The following is a 24,641-nucleotide window of genomic DNA, read 5'->3' on the forward strand; positions in this document are numbered from 1 at the left end:
CTTGTTTTTGCCTAGCCCCAAATACATTTCATTTAGTTTTTTGGGTTTTTTATAAAGATGGAGGGAATTTTAGCAATGGTAAAAGATCCTGGGCAGCCCTGCTATGGGAGCAACATCCTCTTCTTCACTGAGCACTTGCAGCAGTAACACAAAATATGTCTTAACCCTAACCTGGAACAACCACTTATATGGGCAGAGAGAATACAGTCTTTCTTTCTCTCTCAATTCTTATGGCACACCTCTTGCCACAGTATGCAGTAGCTGAGTCTCTGTGAGTCTTATCACATGCGACACTTAGCACAAGTTTTATTTACATGATAGTAAGCATTACGACAAGTTCTGAGCATTCACACAGTAATACATACTGTGATCTGGAGGGGGCTGGAGTCAGCTGTGCAGCTGGTCCCAGCCCCCACACCATACAGAGCCTTGAACCAGCTCCTGTGGGGTCCCAGGGCTGAGACTGACAAACAGCTGTTTTGTCAGCCCCAGTCCCTACGCTGTACTGGAGCTGGTGAGGACTACTCATATGATCTCTGTGGAGCAGTATTATGATAGCTGAACACGTGTTGCTACGATCTGGAGATACTCCCCTGCGAAAAATACTAACTCTGCCACTATGTGATGACACTTAGCGCATGTTTTACTGCTTGAAAGCATGGACACTGGCGTTTTAAGTGCAGTTAGTATGTCCTAAGTGTAATGTGTGACATAGCCCTATGGCTCATGTAATTTTAGCCTCCTCCATTAAAGCTACAACAAGGATGCAAACTTAATACTAGCCAAATGCAGACATTTATCTGCTAGGAATTGGATCTAGTCCTTCTAGCTTCTTACGGAGGCCACATAGCCCTGTGAGATTCTGCCTTTCCGGCAGTTTGGTCCTGCTCAAGGTAGTGACGAAGCAGTGAAAGGCTGCAGACTCATTTCCAGCCCTGTAAATCTTCCACCTCCTCCAAGCTCACTGCTTTTTGGCAAGGAAGTGATTTGCCACTTTATTACCCTTTCTCAACACTTTTCTGTTCCTGGCTCTCATTGTTTTGTCTGCTCCTTTGAAAGCCGAACCCTAGCTTGGTTACGCAGAGACTAAACACTTGCTGATGAAAGCTTTCTCAAACAACCACAGATGAGGCCACTCAGGGGCCTGTTTCCAGTCTCGCTGAGTGCTCTGCAGTTCTGTAATCCTGTCAGAGGCAATGGAGTTACTCCTGATTTACACCACAAAAAGATCAGAACTGGCCTGTATTGCTGCATTTCTCTTCAAAGAAAATAACAGAATAAAGAGAAAACAAATAAATGATATAATAAATGCAATACAATAGGAAAATAAATGCTTTAGATAGAGCTAATATATATGCAGCAGGTTTGTATTTCCTACCCTTAGCTAATTAAAGATAAAAAGAAAACACTGATGGCCCAAGCCTGTGCATTTCAGGTCAACAATCTCAACAGTCTGGACTTTCCCAAACTTGGGGAGTGGTTAAATCACAGTAAATTAATGCTGGAAGGGACCTTATGAGGTCATCTAGTTCAACTACCCTGCCCAAGGTAGGATCATCTCTGATGAAACCATTCCAGTCAACTGTTTGTATAATCTGTTCTTAAAAACTTCAGGAACAAATCCTCAAACTATCAGACACAGTGCCTGAAACATCAAAGGTTCTGATTTAAAAACCTCTTAAAGATGGTGTGGGCAAAATATGGCCTGTGAGACAGATCTGAAGGATTTTGAAGGGCCCACTGAAGGATTCTGTCCAGCCCATAGCAGGTCCCTTAGTCCCACCTGGCTCAGAAACTTTCCAGCCTGTGGCGCGTCCCCTGTACCCTGGCACATAGTGGGGCTGGGGCATCTTGGTGGTCAAAATCCATTTCCTAGAAGCCACAGCAGCTCCTTCCAGCTGCTGCTACTGCCAACCCAGCTCTGCTGCCCAGGTACCCCGAGTCAATCTGCCCCACAAGGGAGAATTGGGATCCCTGCAGTTCCTGCTCTGGACCTGCCCACTCTGGCCATGATGAGTGCTGGCAGCAGCGGGCAGCCATGAAGATAGAGGCGCCATTCTACCCCAAGGACAGGCTGGAGCTGCTGCCCAAATTTGTGCTGCTGCTTGGCTTCGGTGTTGGCAGCCCAAGCATGGAGGCGGTGATGGCATCAGTGGCAGCTGGGCAGAAGCTGCTGCTGGGTGCTGGGAAAAAGTGGGATCTGGTGGCTGGTGTGGCCACTTCCCCCTTTCCACTGTCAGTGCCCTTCTCACTGCGGTTGCCCAGAGCCTGTGCCAGGGCTGTCCTGTAGCTCCTCCCTGCTGCTGCCACCACTGCCAGTGCCACCTCCAAGCTGCCCCAGGTCCCTACACCTAGCAGGGCAGCAGTGGAAGGGAGGAGCTGCAGGGCAGCCCTGGCGCAGGCTCTGGGAGGCTGCAGTGAGAAGCACCATGGCAGCGGTGTGGGTGGTGAAGCAGCCACACCCACCATGAGGTCCCACTTTTTCCTGGCACCCAGCAGCAGCTTCTGCCCAGCTGCTGTTGCTGCCCCGACCCCTGCCCTTGGAACTCCTGCACCCCTGCGGCAGCGCCCGAGCCTTGGCTGCCACATGGGGGAGGTGCTGGCTGCTGTGGCGCAGCGGAGCTCAGTTTACCCTCCCCCACAGACAGCATGGCCCGAGTGGAGCTCATGGGGGGCGAGGAGGCTACCCACTGTGGGCTTGGGACTCCCTGCCCTGCTGCCCTCCCCTCAGAGGCTCTGTGGCCTGGTGGATGGGACCCGGCATGGCAGGGCAGAGTGAGACCAGACAGGGAAGCTCAGTGCTGCTGCCAGGAGCTCCACGCTGCCCTGGTGAGGCATCCACTGCCTGCCCAGCAGCAGTGAGGGGCACAACTCCATGCTGCCCCCTGTCCTGCTGCCAGATGGGCAGGGGACGTCTCACCATGGCGGTGCAGGACTCGCGGCAGTGGCACTGAGCTTTCCTGTCCCACTCTGCCCTACTGTGCCAGGTCCCCCCCCCACCAGACAAGCCACCCGCAGCCCCGTCCTGCTGCCTGCCTGGGCCCCGCAGATGTATATTCAAGCCGCACATGCTGCCAAGGCTGGGCAGCATCCCCAGCTCCAGCCCCAGCCCCAGCCCCACCCAACTCCCTCCCTTCCTTACTATGGGGGCCTCAATCCCCAACCCCCACCCACCACTGCCAGACTTAGCTGTGGGGAGCTGTTCTCCAGGTTGCCTGGCGGCTTGTGGTTGGTGGCTCCTCCACGGAGCCATCGCCATGGGCATGTATCTGGGGCAGTTCACGGATGCCCCCAACACCTGCCACTTTTGTGAGCAGAGGGAGACCCTGGTGCATTCCTACCTGGAGTGCACCAGGCTGCAGCCCCTGCACCACCTCCTGCTGAGGCTGTAGCTGCACTATTTCTCTCACCTTTTTATTTACACATTCAGCGTCCGTGGTCCCACCAAGGCCTTGGACCTCCCAGTTAACCTTCTCCTGACCCTGGCCAAGCCGTCCATGTACCTGACCAGGAAGAAGGCTCTGGCTGGGAGGGTCCTCAGGGACTGTGGGGCCACTTTCGTCCTGTTTCGCTCCCATCTCCAAGTCAAGAATCACTGGGCAGTGTCCGCTGACTCCTTGGACTTGCTTGAGGGCCAGTGGGAGCCGTCTGGTGTGCTGTGCTCAGTGTCCCCCTTTGGCACTCTTGTTTTGAACCTATGATCAGCACTCCCATCCCTGCTTTTTTATCATTTGGCTCATGGAATCTATTGGTACCTTTTCCTGTAGTCTCCCTGCCCGAGGGAGGCCAATAAGAAACTCAGTGGGCGATGCCCATGTTCTTCAAAGTGACAAAAAGTCCTGGCGACCATGTGCATACGTATACATGCACATGCACAAGGTGCTCCCTGCTGGTTGCCCTCCTCCTGCTCCCCTCAGCCCCTTGCAGGCTGAAACTTTGCCAGCCTGCAAGAAGAAACCCACTGTTTCCCATATTTTTTCCTTTAAAGGAGAAAATCTGGGTTTTTCTCCTTAAAATGAGAGAATCTGGGTTTTACCACATTTTTCTGTCGCAAACAGAAAACCCAGATCCCTGATTATGACTGAACTAGACCAGTAGTTCTTAACCTCCCTTAGATTCAGTGCACCCCTTTTTAGACTCCTGGTACCCCTTGGAAAATGCCAGCTCTTAATTTACCCTCTTTTTTGACTACAGAAAAGTAAAATAGCAATTCCTCTGTTGCAAAGAACTCAGAAAGACCACAACAGGTCTGAATGATTTTAACACTACAGATTCCTATTTGAAATCTGTGGATATATCTTGAGAATTGTGTTTGCACATCTAACAGTGGTAACATTGTGTGGCCCCTCATGGCACCCCTGAAAGGCTCTCAAGCCACCCCGGGTTGCCACAACACCCTAGCTGAGAATCATGGAGCTAAACTGAACGCACCTTTTTGACAGGCATCCGATTACAATTTAAATACTCAAACGTTGTGGGCAAACCACCGCAACTCCTGTTAATTTTTTTCCAAGGATAATTTACTGCCAGTGTAAACAGAGATTAAAATACAGGTCATCCAATCTCCTCTAAACTGTTCCTATTCCTCTCCTCTGGTAACTTCCACCTTCCAACATTGGCAAGTGATGGCTGAATGGGTTTCTGTAACCACAAAAAGAGAGAAGCTGATTGTTTAAGCTGGAAATGTTTGTTTGGTGGGGGTGGGGGAATAGCTCACTCTCCACATGTCTGATGCTCTTTCCTACTTGCCCACCCAATAGACTAGTCCATGGGGAGAGAGCTGTGAGTAATTCCACATGGTTCTTCTTTGCTGACTTCAATCCTGATCAGCCTCTGTGAAATTAGTAGGATTATAGCAGAGTCAGCTAATGCGTGATCTGACTCCTCAAGGCAAAGTCTGGCCCTCATCTGGCTACACCCATAAAAACACATTGATTTCTCTTTGAACAGAATCAGTTTCTCACATATGGAGTCTTTCCAACTCCCAGAACTAAATGAAAATAAAAACATTCACAGCGTAAGGAACAAGGGCTTGAACACACATTTCCAGTGTGTCATCAGCCTTCCAATCAGTGTAAAAGAGGGGTGGACACACGACACACAGCCCTGCACCTCTGTAACTTACTTGAATTCAGTATAGAATTAGTCTGGCAAAAAACAGGGGTTAAACTCCACTGGTGTAAGTTGTGTTCGTGTCTGTTATGTGCCCGCAGTTTATCCTAGCACAACTGTGCACTCAAGAAAAACAGCCTGCTACCTGCTCCTCCTTGTTGCTAGTGTAGAGGTGCATAATAGAAGCCTACCACATGCAGTTATCTTGCAGTAGCTGTTCCTCGTGTAGTTAGCATTAGTGTATACAATTGACTTGTATATACTGGTTTAAATGTGTTGTGTGTCCAGGCTGCAATGTTGTGTTTTTTCCTTCCCTCAGCTCTCGAAATGAAGGCATTACTCTAATTAGAACGAATGACTCCATGGGGCCCGTGGAGGGGCTCTTCTGCCTGCCAGAATGATCTTCTGTCCAAAATTTAGCAGTTAATCATGCAGTAACCATCTCAGGGGAAAATCATGGGGCACAGACAGAAGTGCAGCTCCCCACTGTAACTGAGAAAGCTCTGCAGGAAGTGTTCTGAGTTACAAGGATCCCCGAGACTAGGAGGGGGCAAAATACAGCCCGCGGGCCAGATTAGGCCCACCAAGCACTTTCATCCGGCCCACGGGTCCCACCAACAAATTGTGCCGCTCCCAGCCCTTCCACCCACAAGGGTGGGAGCAAGGTGCCCATGTGTACACCCCCCCAAACATAACCTATTGCACTTCACTCCCACCCGCGGCCTGGCCAGCAGCAGCTTCTGGGCAGGGCTGCTCCACTTCCCCTGCCTCCTGGTGACTCTGGGCAGCAGGTAGGGAAGTGGCAGGGATGGAGCTGCAGCTGGGCAGAAGCGCACAGCGTGGCTGGGGCTGGCAGCAGCACGGAGCCTACGCTTAGGTGGGCGATGGCAGCACAGAGCTTGGTTGGGCAGTGTGTGGGTGTAAGGCAGGGTGTGGAAGTGTGGGTGTGAGGGGGGGGGTGTGGGGAGACACCTACAGACCCCACACCCGTCTTATGGCGCACAACCCCAACAGGCAGTGGCAGCGGCAGCAGCAGCAGGCAAAGCACTCAGGAGGCTTGTGCCCGGCAGGGAGCGGCTCCAGCCAGCGCTGCACATTGCAGCAAGGGACACAACTTCCACCGGGCAGTCTGTATCACCGGTGCTCCCCACAGTCGCTACACATGGGAGGGAAGCCCCAAGCACTCCATCACTGTAACATGTGCTCCTCCATTAGTGCAACATGCTCCTCTGACAGCTGTGCTCTGAGTGTCTGATCCCACTAACTGCCAGTGGGAGTTGGGGTTGGGCAAGCGGTCAAGAAAAAGGTTGCAGTTGTTTCCCAGACCACAATACTGGCCTCAGGGGAGGATCCAACATAATTCCTAGAAGGATTCAGAAGAATTCAGGGTCAGAGTGTGCTTTTTTTTCTTTTCCGAATTGTATTTACATAATCTTCAGCAAGGAAGAGTTAACAGGTAGTCCTTTTGCTAATGAGTCCTAACTAGGAATGGCCCAGCCCTTAAAAGAAATTAAGCCAACATCCTTTCCTTGTGGTTGACCTAATCTTCTAAAGAGTAGCACTAAGTAGAGGGTGAGTATATGGCAGAGGTTCCCAGCCCCCTGGGCCATGGCCCAATACTAGGCTGCAAAGGGTTGGCTTCCAGACCGGAAGTCTGGAAGTGACCGGCATACCGTGGACCGGCAGCCAACCCTTTTTTATACTGAGTATAAAAAGGGTTGGCTGGCTCTCCGCAGTATGCTGGTCACTTCCAGTCTGAGAGTTGCTGGTCCACGATCTAAAATATTTAGGAATCCCTGCTATACGGGACATGGGAAATCCCAGATACTGCTATGCCACCCCCTCATGCTGCTGAAGGGAGTTGATGGCCCATTAATGACCCATTGTTCTTTACTTCACCAAATGTTAACATCCTGTGAAGTAGCAATGAGTGTTAATAGGAAATTCTGCTGTCTGCTAGGGCTCCCTTCCCATTTCACAGCTTCTGCTGCTCTGTCTCCAACCCATGCCTGGGACACTGGTTTTAATTTTCATCCTCTGGTCAGGACTAGCCTCTAAAATCTGGAACTGTCCCAACCAATCCAGGACATATGGTCACCCTAACGAAACACAAAGAGATAGGGCAAGAGCTGCTTAGCTGGGCAGCATTCCTATTGCAGCAGATCTGTAGTCAGATGGCACTTCATAGTCGTTCCACTCCTTGGGTATATATAACTTCAGAGTGACCATGAGGACAGATGGCAGGTTTCCATCTGCTACCTCTTGAACTTATGGAGACTCTGTTTTAGCAGCGGTGTAATGACTCTGACATATAGCCAAGCAGCTCTGAATGATATCTGAATGCACACCTGCATGCATGTACATGCACACACTGAGCAGTGTACCAGTATTTTAGTTTATGATTTATCATCACAAGTTCAGGGCCAGCTCCTCAAGCTGATAGCTGTGACTGACTGAGAGTTGTGTAACCAGCCTTCAGGGAAACAGCAACTGCAGAGGTAGGATCCTCATTCCCCAATCCCTGATAGGTGGCCATTCACCACCCTTAGTTATAATGGTAGCTTTAGTTGCCCCATCACAGACTAGCTCAGAAACTGATTGTTAGACAAACTGTGCATGTCTAAATGTACACATTTACTATGCAATAACCAAAATTACAGCGCAATATGGGCATGTGTCTACACATACACACCTGTATGGCACAGTAAATATGGCAACTTACGCCAGCTTGAGTGAATTTGATACCTGCAAATTTGATACCTGCTGGCCTATTCCCGCTTACTGTGCAGTAATTTACCATGCAGTAAACTTTAGCTTGTGTAAATGCACCTGTGTCCTGTACTCCATACCATGTGTCTTATTTTGCATAGTGACCATTGCTCTGTATCCATTTCCCAAGTGACACTGTATGAAACTCCAACCATTATAAGCCTATGAAACGAGCTGCATACTTCAATGGTAAATGCATATGTGAAAATCTGTGCTTCAGGGCCAGATCCAAAGCTCATTGAGACCAATGGAAAGATACAGGTTGGCTATTGTGGCCATGGGATTCACCCATAAACTGTTGGTTTCAGAGGAAGAACTGTTCCAGCACTGTAGGAGATGCATGTGGATATTTTTGTTGCCCCTTTGCCATTTATGTTTGTTCTTACGCTCTCAGCAATGTAAATGAGGAGAGCGACTGGCACTCTGTATGACCCTAGTCACACAGAAACTCTTGCTTCTGTTTTGTCCTGGGGAGTGTCACCACACTGATTAGTGCAGCTTAGTTTTTTGGTAAAACCATAAAATGCAATAACTACTTTTGGCTTCCTGAGAAGACCTAAAATAATGAACTGAAACCAGGGGGAGGAGCTGGGTCTGGATTATTTTGGGCTTGAATCCAGAGTTACTCTGAGTTCATGGCAAAGTCCTAAAGGTTTGGACTGTTTAGGGCAAAATGAGTTTCTCTACTGCACCACTGCTGCATGCTGAGATTCAAGACAGAGGGTTGTGACGGACAATGGGGGACGCTGAATTGTATTTGCTTGGTGAATGTGGTGGGGAACTTGGCTCTTCAGTTAGAATTGATGCCTGTAATTTGGGATTGGGGTGTCTCTTTATGAATTGTAATTGTCTATTTAAAAGTCCCTTCCCTTGCTTTTCACTGCTCTGCCCCCCCTTCCCCTGGTATCTGAGCGCCCCACTATCTTGAGAGCATTTCTCTTCACACCTTGTGACAAAGGACAGCTGTTCATTTTGCTGATGGGAAGCTGAGGCACAGGGGGCTGAGGAATGGAGTCACAAGGGTGGGGAGGGGGAGAAGGTTGGATCCATTTTGCAATACTGAGGTTCAGGTTGCTTTGCTAGGTTGTGAGTTTCACATCCCCTAGCGAGGTGCACAAATATTCTCTGTAGTACATGGGGTGAGTTAGACTCTTTGGGCTGGGATTTAAAAAAGCCAGAAGCCAGCATGCTGAACTTGGGAGCTGCTTCATCTAGCCTGTAGGAAATCCTAGAAGAGGTAAGACTTAAATTAAATTCTCAACAAATATTTGATGCCTAAATCCAGGCTCCAGGGAAGCACTGGTTCCCGCATGGGCTTCACAGTCAGTCTTTTCTTTCAAAACCTGAGACTGAGATACCAGCTGTCTCTCAACCCAGTGGTTAGAGCACACCTCCCGGTTGTGGGCTTCCTAGGTCAGATCCCGTCCCTGTCTGATTCGGATCTGAGTCCCGAACCTGCGTTACCCACCTCTCAGGGGAGGTCTAGTCACTAGGTCCTAGGTTATTCTGGGTCAAAACTCTCCTGATCTCTTGTTGAAGCTGTTCCTGTTAAATATTCTTTGGGCCAGTGAGAGAGATGCTCATAATGGGTAATGGAAAGGGTGCTTATCTGAAATTTGGGAGAGTCAGGTCCTAGTCTCTGCTGTAATCCACTGCAGGTAAGGGAACACCTCCTTTGTGCATCCATGTGGGGTTAGGCATGAGATAAACACTGAATAGCTTGGGGCTCTCAAGACCTATACCTTTATCCAGCAGCAGAAACAAGGGTGTAGAGGACTTTACTGAAGGAAACTCAAGCACTTCCAGGCTTAGATGGAGGGTCTTAATGATGTAGAACTTGGATTAAATCCTCCTTTCAGAATATAGCCTAATGATTTGTACATGTCCTTATGGGTAGAGGAGAGTCTGGAGAATAACAGGGATTTGAACTTCAGTGTCCCAGCTCCTGAGGTAGTGCCCTAAACACAGACAATCCCACCTCATAATGTAGCAAACCCGTGGCTATCTAAGGCCTCAGCCATGACTGCTTCCTGCATGCTGCAGGGGTAGGCTGAGACCTCCCTGCTCCAAAAACACAGGCCCCAGTCCCGGAAATAAAAGAGAATGCCCACAAGATGTTCGCTGTGTCGGATGTGAGATGCACAAAAGAGCTGCCCTAATGTCATCCATTGATGGCAGTTAGGACACATACAAAGTAGCCAACTCTACTGCTGTATAAAGCTATCCACAGGGCATAGATGAATTTAATTTGTACAGAGGCTGCCAAAGAATAAACAATATTAACAACTTTGCATTGCTCTGGGTCAGTTGAGAGCTGTAGACTCTCTCTCTGATCTTTCTCTAGCTCTCTTTTACAAATGTATCCCTAAGAAAATGTGATTTCCCAGCTTTGTAAAACCAGGGGAAAACAACCTGACTGGGCACGTTATTAGGAGAAAGGGATTTTGTGCTCCTCTGAGGCACGAGGGATGATCAAACAGGATCTTAGCTCATCCGCTTTCCATCTCATGCCTGGGAGGTTTGGCAAGAGGCTTAACAGGCTCTGGAGGAGGATTTCATCATACTCCTTGAATGTCTCATAATCGCCCTCTTGTTCACTGATACAATCCCATTCTAGAGGCCTGCATCGGGTGCTGTGTTGCTGTCAGATAGGTGGTTTGGGCTCAGCCAGCCCTTTCTGAACCTCTCCAAGGGTTGGACTGGAGTCTTTTAGAAAGCTATTATTTTATCTTGTTCAGTTTGTTTCCTCCTATAGGCTCCTGAGATTTCTTAGTACCATGGTGAAGAGATCTTTTATCTTCATTGTTCCCTAAGTAGGGATAATTTAAGCTATACCATCTCACTGATGTCCAACAGGTGCTGATGGCATGAAGTATCCGAAAACTGTCATTGTGTCCCTTTGGGGAATTTCCGGGCCTAGGGGCAGTCCCTGGCAGGCACAGAAGTGAAACAGTCAGGGCTATGTAGTAGTCATAGTAGGAGCACTGCTTGGGGAAAGCAGTGTTGCTGAAGCATCCTGCTCCTTGGCTATTTATAAGTTTTGGAGCAGTCTATATAGGGCCCTCAAGAAGCTGAGTAGAGGTTGTTCTCACAGTGCTGCAGCATCATGTGCTCCCAACACAGAGGCAGCGGATGGGCAATGTACAGCCAGCTCCTGTGCCAAAGTCAGGTCTGCTACTCAGGCAGCTTCAGTCCTGGGATCCCAGTCCTGACAAAGCAATAAAGGCTCAATGCTGCCAGTCTTTGGATTCAGAGACCTAAACAATGGAGGATAAAGGCAGATTCATGCCATCTGGGCCCTGGAATTCCAGGCTGCTCCAGGGACTTAAATGGCCCTTGCCACAATTTAGGAAGCCAGGGCTACTCTAAATTGTGGCATGCTCCCCAGGGCATGCCGAAAAGAATGACCAGAATGCCTGCTTCCTTCAACCTTTGTCCTTCCCCTGCCACTATGCCTGTCCTAAACAGTACCAGTAAAGGAGAAGATGCCCATCAGGGCCACAGTGACATTTGGGGGCTGAACCAGGGGACAGAAAACCTGCTTATATGAAGCATTGGCAATATTGGCCCCAATAAGCATTTGGAAAGCTATCATCAGATGTGAGCCAAAGATTCCTGTTGCCTAGAATGACCTTTGGCCTAAGTTTTTAATCCATTATCTTTGGGGGAGAAACTTATCCAGTGTTGCTGACCTGCAACATAGCAGGAGATGTATTTGCAGGCTCTACAATTACAGTTATGTGGGGAAGTAGAGTTGTAAAAGATGCATTAGGATGATACAGGTGGACTAATAAAGCTAATGCAGGGACCAAAAACTATTTCAACATATTTATTTTTTAAAAAGGCAAAGTATAAAAAAATAAATATTTTAAATATTATACAATATATTATCATTATTAATAATATTATTAAAAGACATTTCAAACATGTACCTAGTAGCATAAGATTACCTGATGCTTTACAGACACCAAGACACACAAACTACCCTGTTGCCGTGAAGCAAATAAATAGTTAGTCCAGCTCATAAAAATTAGCACTCACATCGCCACACAGTACAGGGCCTCCCTATATTCCCTGGAGGTAAGTGAACAGAACTATGGCTATTGCACAGATGGGGAAAGCTGCATGGATTTGCTTCTCATGTGCAGGAGTACAACCAAAAATTTGCACCAATAAACAACAAGGGAAACTGAATTCACAGAATTCAAGCAATTTGCCAAGCTCAGGTGCTCCTTGTTCCTTGGCTTGGGCTACCTCTGGGTACAAGTTTCACATGTCAGTATAAGAATACTTATAATGCATCCTCCAAAGTTCATTGGAATTAAGGTGGTAAAATTTAAGCTATTTGTGACCAACCTGAAGCACCCAGACATGATTCTCAGAGGTAAGGCAGTTTGTTGACTTTCTCTGCAGTTGCTGCTGTGTTGATTTATATAAAAATCAGGTTCTGGGTGCCTCAAGTTGAGCACAGGAAAGCAGAAGTCAGAATCTCACTGCCTTGGTTTCCCCATCTGTAAATGTGGTAAATGACAATATTAATATTGCCTACTTTAGGGAGAAAACGAGGATCAGTTCGATCACAGGCCCAGTCCCTTTGTAGCTACACAGGAATTTAACTGTGGTATGGTGGCAAAGTGGTTCAGACATTCACCTTTTTGACTCTTGATTTTAAACTAGTGCACAAGGGGAATCAAGGCCAACATTCATACAGCACTAGGCACCAGATTCTGATCCCGTCTCCCCTGCTAGACAGTGCAGCCCTTTTGTGGAGTAAGGAGCTGAGCAGGAAGGGCATCAGAGCCAGGCCCCATTAAATCCACATAGTGCAGTTATTACATTTCTTCCAGAATAGTCTAATAATTAATCAGTACAAAAAAGGAGCCCTTTAAAAGGGCATATTCATTACATTCACAGGGCTTGAGCCCTTTTTATCCCTGTGATGAGAAAAACGTTTTCCTAATACAGGGATGAGGTTGCAGTAGGTACTGCTACTGGAAAAGTCAAATTTCCTGAAAATATAAGCGGCCATTGCTTTTGTAGCCGAGTTCAAGACGAAGTTCAACCACTGGAGCGATGACATTGGTTGTGCTTTCACACTTAGCAGGGAAGACCACGAGCAGGTTGTCATCTTCTTCCCCAAAATATAAGTGAAGAATTGGCATAATCCATGATTCACTACCAAGGGGAATGATCCTCTACACCAACTGGATGCTTGGCACCTAAATTCTTACCCATTGCCCTTCAATTTTAGCATATTTCTCATCACTCCTATTTAACATTCTGAGCAAAATGTACAATAAACAGTCAAATTTCCAATGTCAGCAACTCAAAGATGTCAGTATAGAAAAGAAAGTGCTGTCCACTTGAGCCATTCAGTCTCCTGATGCACATGAGGAGATGGCAGGGAAAGGTAAATACATGGGAGTTTACAATATTGCTCGGAGAGCATGATGGCTCTTGTGCTTGTCCCTTTCCTCACTTCTCTTTGCAACAGTCCATAAATAACAAATTCACCAACTAGACCACTAATGTTACCTCCTGCATACACAGGACGTGATCATCTAATATTACCTCCTGCATACACAGGACAGGTGTGTTAGAAAGATACCCTCTCTACCTATCCGCCAGGTAGAGAAAGCATCTGTTACCACCACATCCAACTCAGTAACTTGACCAACTGGGCACCTCTGTCTAAAAGAGGTCAATCTCACACTGTTGTTTTTAAGGCCCTATCTCTGGCTGTCTTATACCCGTAAGTGACATGTGGAGCTAGAGTCCTCTGTGTTCCACAGAGGTTTCTCTAAGCAGGCCTGGTGCATTTACAATGCTTTGTTCCCTAACTAAGAATGAAGGCACCAAGTGTAGGTGGAGGCTGAAGAGGGACCAAGAATGAGCAGTGACATCCAACCCCCACCTTCCACAAAGGACCTCAACAAATCTCATTTCCACATGTGAGTCAGAGGAAAGAAGGTCCTGGAAAAGCTAGAGGTGGATAAGACCTGTCTGTCCTCTTTCTTAGTGTAGCCCCATTTTACCTAGTTAACCACTCCAACAAAAATTAATTACTATGGCATCTTCACTCTAAGGCTCTTGGGCACTAAGACATTTCATAAAAAAACAGTTAGAAATGCAATACAATCATCATGGAAATAAATCATCCTCGGTAACATTCAAATATTAAAAAGGCACTGGGAGGAAGGTAATAAATATAAGGCCAATAGGGATCATTGAAAATAAATTGTCTTTCGATAAAGTCTCTGGGGGTGCTTTGGGCAAGCGCAGACAGTTGGATGGAAGTGGCAGACACAGGGGAAGAAGTTTCTGATTGTGAAGCCATTGTGTACTGACAGACCCCATCTCACGACAGATCTCTTAGCGGGTATTTTAAGGCATCTTTTCTTAAGAATGTAGTTTTGAACAATCTGGCCAGGCTCCGCAAACCAACAGTGAGTGACATAAAAGAGATCATCACAAGCTCTGACATCTGTAGTTGGTTGCTGTGTTCCCCCTATTAACTGTCTGCCATCCATACCAATGCCATTTATGAGTCACTACCTGCAGATCTCCCATCACGCTGGTTGCTTTTCCCCACTCCACTGAGTTGGCATGGAGGGCATGAGGAGTGCAACAGAAGATGCTAGCAGCCAGTCTGGCTGGCAGCTCATACATCATTAATGTGAGGTAGCAAAACCTGGGCTGCCTTGGAGATGACCTGCACATACTTTGCCAGCACCTGGCACCCCTGCTGCTTCTTTTTGAAGAGGTTCTTACCCTTGGTGCTCTCACCATAGATCACATCTACCTGAGATACATTGTACCTAGTGCACAGCAGGCAACTCAGGTTGACCATCAGGCCCCGAGTGGTCTTGGTGGTGTTATTGAGCCGCTCCAGCAACTCAGTGACCTTGGGGTTGAGCTCCTCCTGGTCCCTAGTGATGTTGCCCAGGGAGGCATTCAGGAAAGCAAAGATCTTGTACAGGGCTACCACTATCTCCTTCTTCTCACTTGTCTGGTTCACGTGGAAGGCGGGGAAGAAGATAGTATCAGGGTTGCAGAGTTTATCAGTGTGGTTCCTGAATGTATCACCTTGCCATTTCACCTGGGAAAAGGGGGAAAGGAAACGATTACTGGGGATCTAAGACACATCACCTTCCTTCACTCACACCCCTTGTCACTCTCTCTCTTTCTCCCCCTTACACACACACACACACACACACACACCTTTCTCACTTAATAATACACATTTTTGCCAAACATTTTTATCACCTCCTCATATTTGTTGATTTTTGTTAAAAATACAGCTCCTGGAATCATATGAAAATCTTAGCTTTTGTTAAGAAAGGACGTTTCTAGCCTTCTTCCTTGTGGAAAAAGACTTGACGTTGAAGGTGCCCTAAAGGCTAAAAAACCTTAATAGAAAGAACCTAAACTAATTCAGTATTATGATTATTAAACCAATCTCATTTTTTTCCTCCTTGCAGTTGTTCGCACCCTACCTATCCTGGCTGTGGCCTTAGTAGTGCTAGTCTGGGACTCTCAGGGTGCATCTCCATGTGAAATTTATGCAAAGCAATAAACTCCGGAGCAGCTTGAGTTGGAGTAAAGTGCTCCTGGGCACAGTATATGTGCACCTGCAACAGTAACAATTTGAGCCAGGGCAGAGCAGGCCCCTGGCTGGCTGGGCTGACTGGGCACAATTTATGTTCCCAGTCATTCTCCACATGCATTTCAGTGCAGTATATTACTCTGCCGTAAGATAGTACTATCTCTGACACTACAATCTTATGGCTGAGTTAGTTTACTGTGCCCTAATACTGGTGCACATGTAGATGGTGACACTTTACTGCAGAACTAATTAGTCTACTCTGCAGTAAAAGGCACATATGGATGCATACTCACTGTCATACCTGAAGACCTGGTGCTCTACTGCATTTATCCTTATCAACCACTGTAATAGCAATGCTATTACCCATACTAGAAGAGGTGAGGTACTGATAGTCTAAGGCCTAGATACCTGGGGTTTTAGGTGCTTAAATCAATCTGATCTCAGCAGCTTTTAGGAGATTGCTTTCAGGGGAGATAGACACCTACCTACCTTTGAAGGTCTGAGCCTAGATGACTTTCCTAATGTCACAAAGGGCACGTCTACACATGCATTAAGTTTAGTACTTATAATGACAGGTACTAACTTAATGCACCATAATTGGTGCTACTGGGCAGTAGCACTGGCACATGTTTTTTTTACATGATGCTAATGCACAGTAGACTAATTTTACTGCACATTAGCTTGACTTTTGTCTTGTGTAGACACGCCCAAAGGAAATCTCTAGTGAAGCAGGGAGTAGATCCAGGTCTTCTAAGCCCAATGATAGCACCCTAAGTCACTGGATCATTCTCCCTGCCCCATTCCTTGCCCACACCAGGGGAAGACCTACCAATGTACTTAGTCCTGCTTTGCGGATCTTTTTGCTCAGGGAGAGCAGTTCTGCTGAGAATTGGTGGGGGAAAGAAATGTAGGCAGCAAAGCCAGATGAAGACCTACCAAAGCCTTTTTCCAATGAAAAGCTGGTAGATAAACACAGCACTACCCTCCTACAAGGCCCAGGTGCTTTCCTTCCCAGCAGGCCAATACAACGGCTGCCAATCCTGATCCAGGGTGCTAGGTTTGGGATGGAGGAACCCAGGGCATGGTTCTACTCCCGTCGGGGCATTGGCCACATCCAAGGCTGCTTTATCTCTGAGATGCAGAATTGACTGTACTCTGCAGTTACGCACAGGGCAAGCAAGCATCTGCCAGTGTCAGTTAAACATTCCCATTGTGGTTCTAGCAAACAGTCTATGTAATGTGAAGTGAGGTGTAATGTGCTATGGAACATGCAGCTGATAGGGGCAAGTAGGATGGATGAGCGGGTAAGAAGCTCATACAGGTTTTAATCAAGGAACCAAAGTTGCAAAGAACCTTTGGGAACTTACATAGATGTTAAAGAGTTCCTGGGCTGTCCCGTTGAGCAGTATCACTTGCTTCCGGATCTGCTCAAAGACCTTGTTGCTGCATGTGTATTTCTTCTCACACAGGGGGCTGGGGGAGTCCACTGGCAGTGCTTTGCCAGCCACCAGTCTGCAGTGCATCACCAACAGCAAGGAGGCAACACCTGCATGCAAAAGATAGAGGGAGGAGTGAGAGATTATGCCAAAAGGAATGGGTTCTCAGAGTCACTGGCTTTGGAGCTCACATCCCCGAGTCAGAAGAGAGCTTGGAGATCTCTGACTGGAAAGCTCTCAGCACCATACAGCCTGACATTGCTAGCTCCTATGTGGCATGGCAGTGCTGGGGTAGAGCAAAAAGGGAAAGAACCCACTGGTTCATACACAGATCCACCAGGAGACACGGGCTGGTTAGGAACATATGCTATTCCTTGTTAGAGCAGGAGCATATCTTGCCTGCCCTGTGCTGTCTTGCACATGCCAAGCATTCATTTGCAATCCTGAGCCCACAGTTTCAGTGTTCCCAGAAATAGGAGCTGGACTTTGCCTGTAGCCTGTATTTACAGAACCAAATTCTCTTCTTACTTCTCCCAGGATCACAAGGAAGAAATTGCCCCTGCTTCCCAATTTCTGTCATCCACCTCTTCCATTCAGACCTCCTCACCTGCCCTGGCTCAGCCCTGACCTGCGCTGTCACAGGAATTCCCCTGTTCATTATTCCTTCCTGTGCAGCACTGAGCCAACCAGTTTTGTTCCCAGATTTCACAACCCCTTCCTAACGCCCTGTCAGGTATGATCAAACATGCAGAGTAATTTCCTGACCGTTATCCTATGGTGCCCAGGCTCATGTTGCTGTAATTAATCAAGGACTAGGGTTTTGATAGTGGGTGACTTAGGTGTCAAGAGCACTCAGCACTTAGCAGGCAGGGTCCCCATTCCTGGTTTTGCCACTGGCATGCTGGCTGACCACAGGCAAGTCAGATCACTTCCCTTTGTCTCAGTTTCCCCATCTATCAAATAGGTACAATATACTGACTTTGTCTGCACAATGTTTTTAGAGTGCCTGATGAAAAGCACCAGGGGAGAATATTAGTATCAAAGCCACAGTCCCTGTAAATCAGTGACTGCTTCTGCTGTTTGAAATGTTGTAAGACGAAACACAAAACTGCAGCAGAATACATGGTACTGCTGCAACCGGGGGGGGGGGGGGAGAATTAAGTCTGAATGACATCTCCAGCCTCCACAATTCTGGACAATCATCAAGGAATCACAGGAAAAGCTGCTCTCTTTTACCACTGAACACAGGGCTTGATTAGAATAAGGAGGTTGATATTATCCCCAGAGTTCCTCCTGTGAAGCCTAAACAGGTAGGCTGCAATCAGCTATATGCTGCTGTCTTGTCCCTACCTGGCCACTGTTTCACATTCTCCTCCTATGATACAGTCCCACAAGCCCCACAAGATCCAAGGATCCTGCCTCCCTGTCCCAGGTTATGCCTCTCGCATAAGAGGTAGTAGCCTGGATAAAGGGGGCAGGTGAATCTAATGCAGCCAACAAAGCATCACTCCCAACTGCTTTCTGAGGAGCATTAGTGATGCAGTGCTTTGGGCACTGGACTGTAAGCCAGAACACAGGGGAGGGTGACTTCAGTGGGGTTACACCCGAGGTTATACTCCTGGTTTCTGCTTTGACTCTGCTACTGACTGTCTACTGAGACTAAAAGCTGCTTGGGACAGGGACCAAATAGCACATGGAGCCTGATCTCAGCTGAGGCCTCTTGATACTACTCTAATACAACAAGTTAATAAGAAGAACTGAACCTAGCATTAGAGGACACTAACTAAGGTTCTGAATTAACCACTGTATCTGTGCTGAAACTAAAACTGTCTCCCCATTCTGCTCATCTGCTATACAGCACCAGCTGCCTAGAGGGGCAAAACTAAATTCAGCAATCAGTCACAAGAATGCACCCACATCTCTGAGGCTCAGTTCCCAGATGATCAAGATGCCACTGAGAGATCAGAGAGTAATATGCAGGATAACAGTGTTGCCAACCTAGTGATTTCTTTGCTATTACTTAGGGACTTCTGGAGGATCTTTGTGATGAAATGTCCATATGAAGGCTCTTCTATCAGTTTATTGTGGGGAATACTTGGTAAATTGTGTAGTGACATTTTTGCTGACTTGCAAAGTGCTCCTTAGTGACATCTAGTGATTTTGTGGTGAATTTGTACCTTCAGGAGCTGCTAGCACTACAGGAGTTAGATCAAACAGATTTAGGAGCAATCAGCTGTATTTCTCTCCCTTCTCTCTTTCTGCTCTTGGATGCTGTTCCTTATTAACTGCTGACCCAGAGGTTAATACAGGAATATTAACTTCTATTGGCAAAAGCACTGAAATAGCAATAGCAATAGCTGGCACTAATATAGTGCTTTTCACCTAAGGAACGCAAAACATTTTACAAAGGTGGATAAAGCCTTACTGTCCCCATTTTACAGATGGGAAAACTGAATCACACAGTGAGCCAACTGAGGTCACACAGCAAAGTCAGTGGCAGAGGTGAGAAAAGTTCAGGTAGGAGATCTCAAATGTACATAAAAGCACCTAGGTAGGCAGAACCCAGGTTCTGACTCCCCCTGCCCTTCTTCCACCCTGGTCAACTGTTCCAAATTACACGGCATGGGAGAAAATTTGGTTCTATATAGCAGGTCATTCAGTTCTATAAGCCACAGAGGATTTTAACGGTCTGATCCTGAAGACATAGAGCCCCTTCCTGTAGAAGAATCTCATATTTTTGCTGGATCAGGACCACAGGCAAACAGCCCCACCAGCCAGGTGCCAATGCAGTTGCTGAAAAACTACATTGGAATCTGACAGACTCTGAAGTTGTCCACACTTGTAAGAAACTATGAATTGCTGCAGGTCACAGGTAATACAATAATTACTTTATTTACCCTGACTGCAGCAGCATCCGTGCCCAAATTTGTATACCGCAATTGAAAGGACTTACTTTGTATGTTGCAATCATCAAAATAGCAATGCTCATATTTCTTTTCAGTGAAAAGGTGTTTTCAGTGGAAGCAAGGAGGAACTTGGATAGCAAAAGACAGAACCTGAATGGCCCAAACTTTTTCCTAACACTACTAACCTAATGTCAATGAAGTAACAGTAGGATGGAGCTTGAATTAATGTGGGCAAGTATTATGCAAATTTTCTGTATGCATTTTTCATCTCTGGGCCTCTTAGAGAGGCCAGAAACAATGTAAATACCCAGGCTACTGGAGGTTTGCAATGTTCAACAGGGGACTACTACTACTGTGTGATCCAATTTCGGTTTTCTTGGCTAAAATATTCCTAATCCCTTGTTCATATATAGCATTTAGGTTGAGGGGTGATTTGAAAAGCAAGTCAGTTTTGTTATACCCATTTTACAGATTGATAGACTGGGATACAGAAAGGGAAAGTAACTTAATCCAAGTCACCTGCTAGGCCAGTGGCAGGGCCAGGAATAAAACCATGTTCTCCTCAATTCTGGTCCAACATGCTTGGTATTCACTGGGCCATACTATCTCTGATAAACCACTGCTTTGCTCAAAACCAGCTGCTTTTCACCCAATGCCATAGATTTGTACTGTGCAATATATATTCTGCAATTCACAGAAATATTAATTTGTATCTGAGTCAAACAACAACATTCTGGCATCAGTTATTCAAGTTTTGATATGATCAAACCTAAACATATTTTGCAACTGGCAAAGTCCTCATCTTAGATTTTTTCCTACATCTAATTAAATAAGAGTTATCAAGGGGTTTAGCAGCAGTGAGAGACAGAGGCACAAAGGAATTCAAAAACTCTCTGGAAATACTTAGAGATATATAAATTACCAGATGTTGGCTGAAATATGCCAAACAGGCATTCCTGCATTTTATTGCCAAATCTCAGAGATGCTAATACTAGGAAGAAAGTTTTATTGAGGGTTTCTCTTTACACCAAACTGCAGAGCCTCAGACAACATTTGTGATTGTTTCAACATTATACAAAGTTACAAAGAAAAAAAAAAGAAGAGATCAAATAAATTCGACAAAGAAGTGTTTACCTGTTGGAATGAACTTCATTGTGAGCTGGATCCCAGGAGCAACTTAATAAGAGTTTTGTGTTGACAGGAGTTTTCAGAAATTCATGTTCATATGGGGAATTTCACTGGTTTATATACCGGTTCACTATGTTGTAAGAAAGGAAAGAGGGGTGGGGGAAAGAACTGTCATTAAAGATTCAGGAAGTGGAGACACTGGAAACATTGAATGGGCTTTATTTCTAAGAAGCTGCTGATTTATTTTTTTTCTTTTTGATAAAGTTGAGGTCATGGTGTATGGGGCTGTGGGTTGATAAAAAAAACCCACAGATTTGAAGATTGATTCCTTGTTCCTTAGCTTCTTTGGGCAGTGGAGGAAGAGTCTGCCTACATCCATAAATAATACCTCGACTCACCAAATTCCAAACCAAGCCACTGCTGCTGACTCATCTGCCCTTAGAAACTTTCATCTCCTGCCCTCCCGCCCACCCCCTTGCCACCCCCAGGCAGAGATTCCCTCAAGTATAGACACTTTTCATTATTTCTGGTTATGGGTAACACAGAGGTGAGGCATCAGCATTGGATCTGGACAATATGCAAATGTTAGAAATGACACAGAAGGAAAACAAATTTCAGTCTGGCCAGGAAAGTGTGTAAGTGGGAGGGGAGGTTCCAAGAAGAAAGTCACTTGCATTTGAGACTGCTTGCAACAGCTTAAATACGATAGCAGTCTCCTTCTCTTAAAGGAGATGAAGTGCTTATGTGTGCATCTGGACTCAGAAGGCATGAGTTTGGCTCATGTCATTAGGCTCACATGTCATTAAGAAGCTTCATGTGTTACAATACGGCTTAGAATGGTGTCTTCTAGCAGCAGGGATTTGAACTTTTCGTGGTATCTCCATGTACTCTGTTTTCCCGGGTTCTATGCCAGCTCCCTGCAGCAGCTACCTCATTAAAAAGAAAAGCATCTCGTTTTTGGGGTATTTTTAACAAAAAGAAGATGCCCTTTCAACCAAAAAATAAAAATCATTTAGTCAAAAATCCAATTTTCTGTTGAAAATGTTTCTACGAAGAAAGTTCAGACCATTTTTTGATGCTGCTGACATCCATCTAAAGCAGTTTTCTCTTTAGTTCAAATGATAGTTGCTTATCCTTCTAACTTCGTATGTCATGAGGTCAAATCTTGCTGTTGGCCCAGGTGGAACTGGCTTTATTAGCATTGCAAGAATCACCTGAGCCGTCCTTCCCAGGACCCTGCTATTCCAGCACAGTCCGTCTTAGCATTAAGCTGTTTGCTCAACCCATTTGAGAAGATGCGTGATTTATTTTTCAGCAGCAAATCAAATGTTACTGAAAATGTCTCTTCTCCATGCTTCCTCCCCAAATGCCCCTTACCCTCTTCTCTGCTACAGCTCCCTGCATGGACACCATCTGAACACTCAGGTCAGATTCTCCACTGGTGGAAATCAGCATTGCTCCAGTGACTTCAGCAGTACCGCTGCCCTTGAGCACAGTTGTGCTGCCAGATGTGGATATAAACAGGTTAAAGTAATTTTTAAAGCCATACTCCAACCCTTAAGCTGGTTTAACTAGTGTATGCCCTGTTTACACTGGCAAACTGAATTTGTTCAGGATCTGGATGGGAGACTTCTGCAGAACTTGCATTTCAGTAAAGGGTACCCAGCCTTCTTAGTCAGTACTGAACAAATGCCATCACCAGGATGCTAGGGAGCACTGTACTTCAGGAAGCAACAAAGGTGTCTGAATCAAAAAAGGGGGTGAGGACTTCTTCTGAGTCCCATTGTCCATCAGCGGGTGCTGATAAGGCTATGGTGGCTCATAATGAAGGTGGTAAAGTACATGACTGAGTAGTAGGTGCTGTTCTCTGTCAGTAATGAGTGAAGGGTGCATGTTCCCTACTGAGTCACACAACTGAACTAATGCACCTGTATGGAAGTGCAGTGACAGAAGCACTGCTTCTTCAGTGGGTTGTAAAACTCAAGTCCTGACTGCCCACAATCAGTAAAGATCCCACAGAGCTGCCAGATAAGGCAGGGGGCTGTTCTAGTTTATATGCTTTGCCCCGGGACACTCTATCAGTGTTAATTCCACAGTTCTTCATTACGTCCTGTCCTAAACTGTTACATACTTGAATTGTGCACAGGGCCCAGTCTGTATTTACACTGCCTTTTGAAATGCTCCAGGGAACTACATTTTCAGGTCTGAAATAACCCAAGGACTGACCAGTTTTCTGGGAGAAATCATATAGGAAGATGAGGCCTTGAGTTATCCGGGCCCATAAGGCATTCCCAGAAGCAATGGGAAATGCTAAGACATTTGGCTTTACCCCCAGCAGAACTGGTTTTGGTTTTACTTCCCAGGACCTGGTGAATTGTTCTACTGTGCAGCATTGCTGCATGCTGCCAATCAGCAGCCACATCCCATCCCAGAATTGGCTGTGTTTCAGGGCTGAATGAATTGCATCCTGATTACCTGCGGTATATAACTCTGAAACACATTGCTGCGTAGGCAACTTGCTAGTGCCCTGAGGGCTCACTTCATTTTCGTAAAATATTACAGTTTTAACATAAAGGCCTGAGGGCTCACAGAATTTATATGCAATGTTATAATGTTATAATCTCACTGGGGGTATCTACACATGTGCTTTACTGTTGAGTTGACTAATTGGCTCCGCAGTAAAGCATCACTGTCTGTGTAGCGCTATGATTAGATTGGAGTAAGCTAATTCACTCTGATGTAGGTTAGTACTTCATGACATAAGTAATATTCTACAGAGGAATTATTTACTCTGCTCCAACACACATGTAGACAGTAACTGGGGCTGGCTGGGGCACAAGGCTGCTACAGTGTGAGGGCTGCCTGCCAGCTAGCTCCACATTGTAGCATCCTCGTGCCCCAGCCAGCCCCTCTGCAGCACGTTGAGCCAGAGTGGAACAGTCCGGGCTGGTAGGCTGACCCCCAGGTCCTCTGCCAGCGAAAGCTGTGCCGCCTTGGCTCAACATGCTGCAATCCTGGGCACACGGCTGGATTAACCCTCTAGTGGGCCCTAGGCAAACAAACTTATGGGCCCCAGGCTGGTTGAGATCTCCCCCCCCCCCCCCCCCCCCCCCGGTGCTGCTGCCTGTGGGGAGTGGGGTTTGGAGCTGCCGCTAGGCTGTGACCACCATGGTGGCGAGGCCAGCAGAGAGAAGAGGAAGGGAAGTGAGGCAGACAGGGCCATTTGTGCCACGGAGGGAAGGACTGGGACCCCCCACAGCTCAGGGCCCTAGTCATGTGCCTAGTTTGCTTATGTGTTAATCTGGCCCTGCCTGGGCACACATGTAAATGCTGCATCTGGGAGTAATCAACTCTAGTGTGAACTGTGCCAGAATTTATTCAGGCTCACTAATTGTACATGTAGATGCACCCTCCATGTCTCAGTTCTTCCATGGTAAAACAGGGATAACAATTTTAGCCTGTCTAACTAGATTGGCAAGGGACTGTCTCTTGCTATGCCTTTACACAGGGTTAGGTCCAATGAATCCCCATTCTCAGTCAGAGTCTCAAACCGTAAAACCAACATAAATTATAGCAGAGCAAAATGAACCATTGCTATTGATGGGGCAGGATAAAGGCACAAACAGTGCTTTATACAACACATTAAAAGGTAAACTTTGCTCTGACAGATGCAGTTGAAGGTAA

At 46.6% G+C, this 24,641-nt stretch overlaps 1 protein-coding gene across 1 annotated transcript; it reads right to left on the reverse strand.

Annotated features, from left to right (window-relative positions):
• Positions 1-11,695: 11,695 nt before the first annotated feature.
• Positions 11,696-21,149, reverse strand: LIF (LIF interleukin 6 family cytokine). The gene is made up of 3 exons (XM_006268943.3): positions 20,964-21,149; positions 16,855-17,033; positions 11,696-14,980 (listed from the first exon to the last, which is right to left on the reverse strand). Exons 1-3 carry the CDS (start codon positions 20,980-20,982, stop codon positions 14,543-14,545), a joined length of 636 nt encoding a protein of 211 aa, XP_006269005.1. The 5' UTR covers positions 20,983-21,149; the 3' UTR covers positions 11,696-14,542.
• Between the last annotated feature and the right edge of the window lie 3,492 nt (positions 21,150-24,641).

Source organism: Alligator mississippiensis, chromosome 10, assembly GCF_030867095.1.
Source record: "Alligator mississippiensis isolate rAllMis1 chromosome 10, rAllMis1, whole genome shotgun sequence".
In the NCBI taxonomy this organism is placed as follows: domain Eukaryota; kingdom Metazoa; phylum Chordata; order Crocodylia; family Alligatoridae; genus Alligator; species Alligator mississippiensis.

What these genes read in the sequence shown, in the direction of transcription:
- LIF (XM_006268943.3), bottom strand. An exon ending in AGGAACTCTTTAACATCTAT is followed by an intron (nt 14,981 to 16,854) that starts GTAAGTTCCCAA and finishes CCCTTTTCCCAG; the next exon opens with GTGAAATGGCAAGGTGATAC.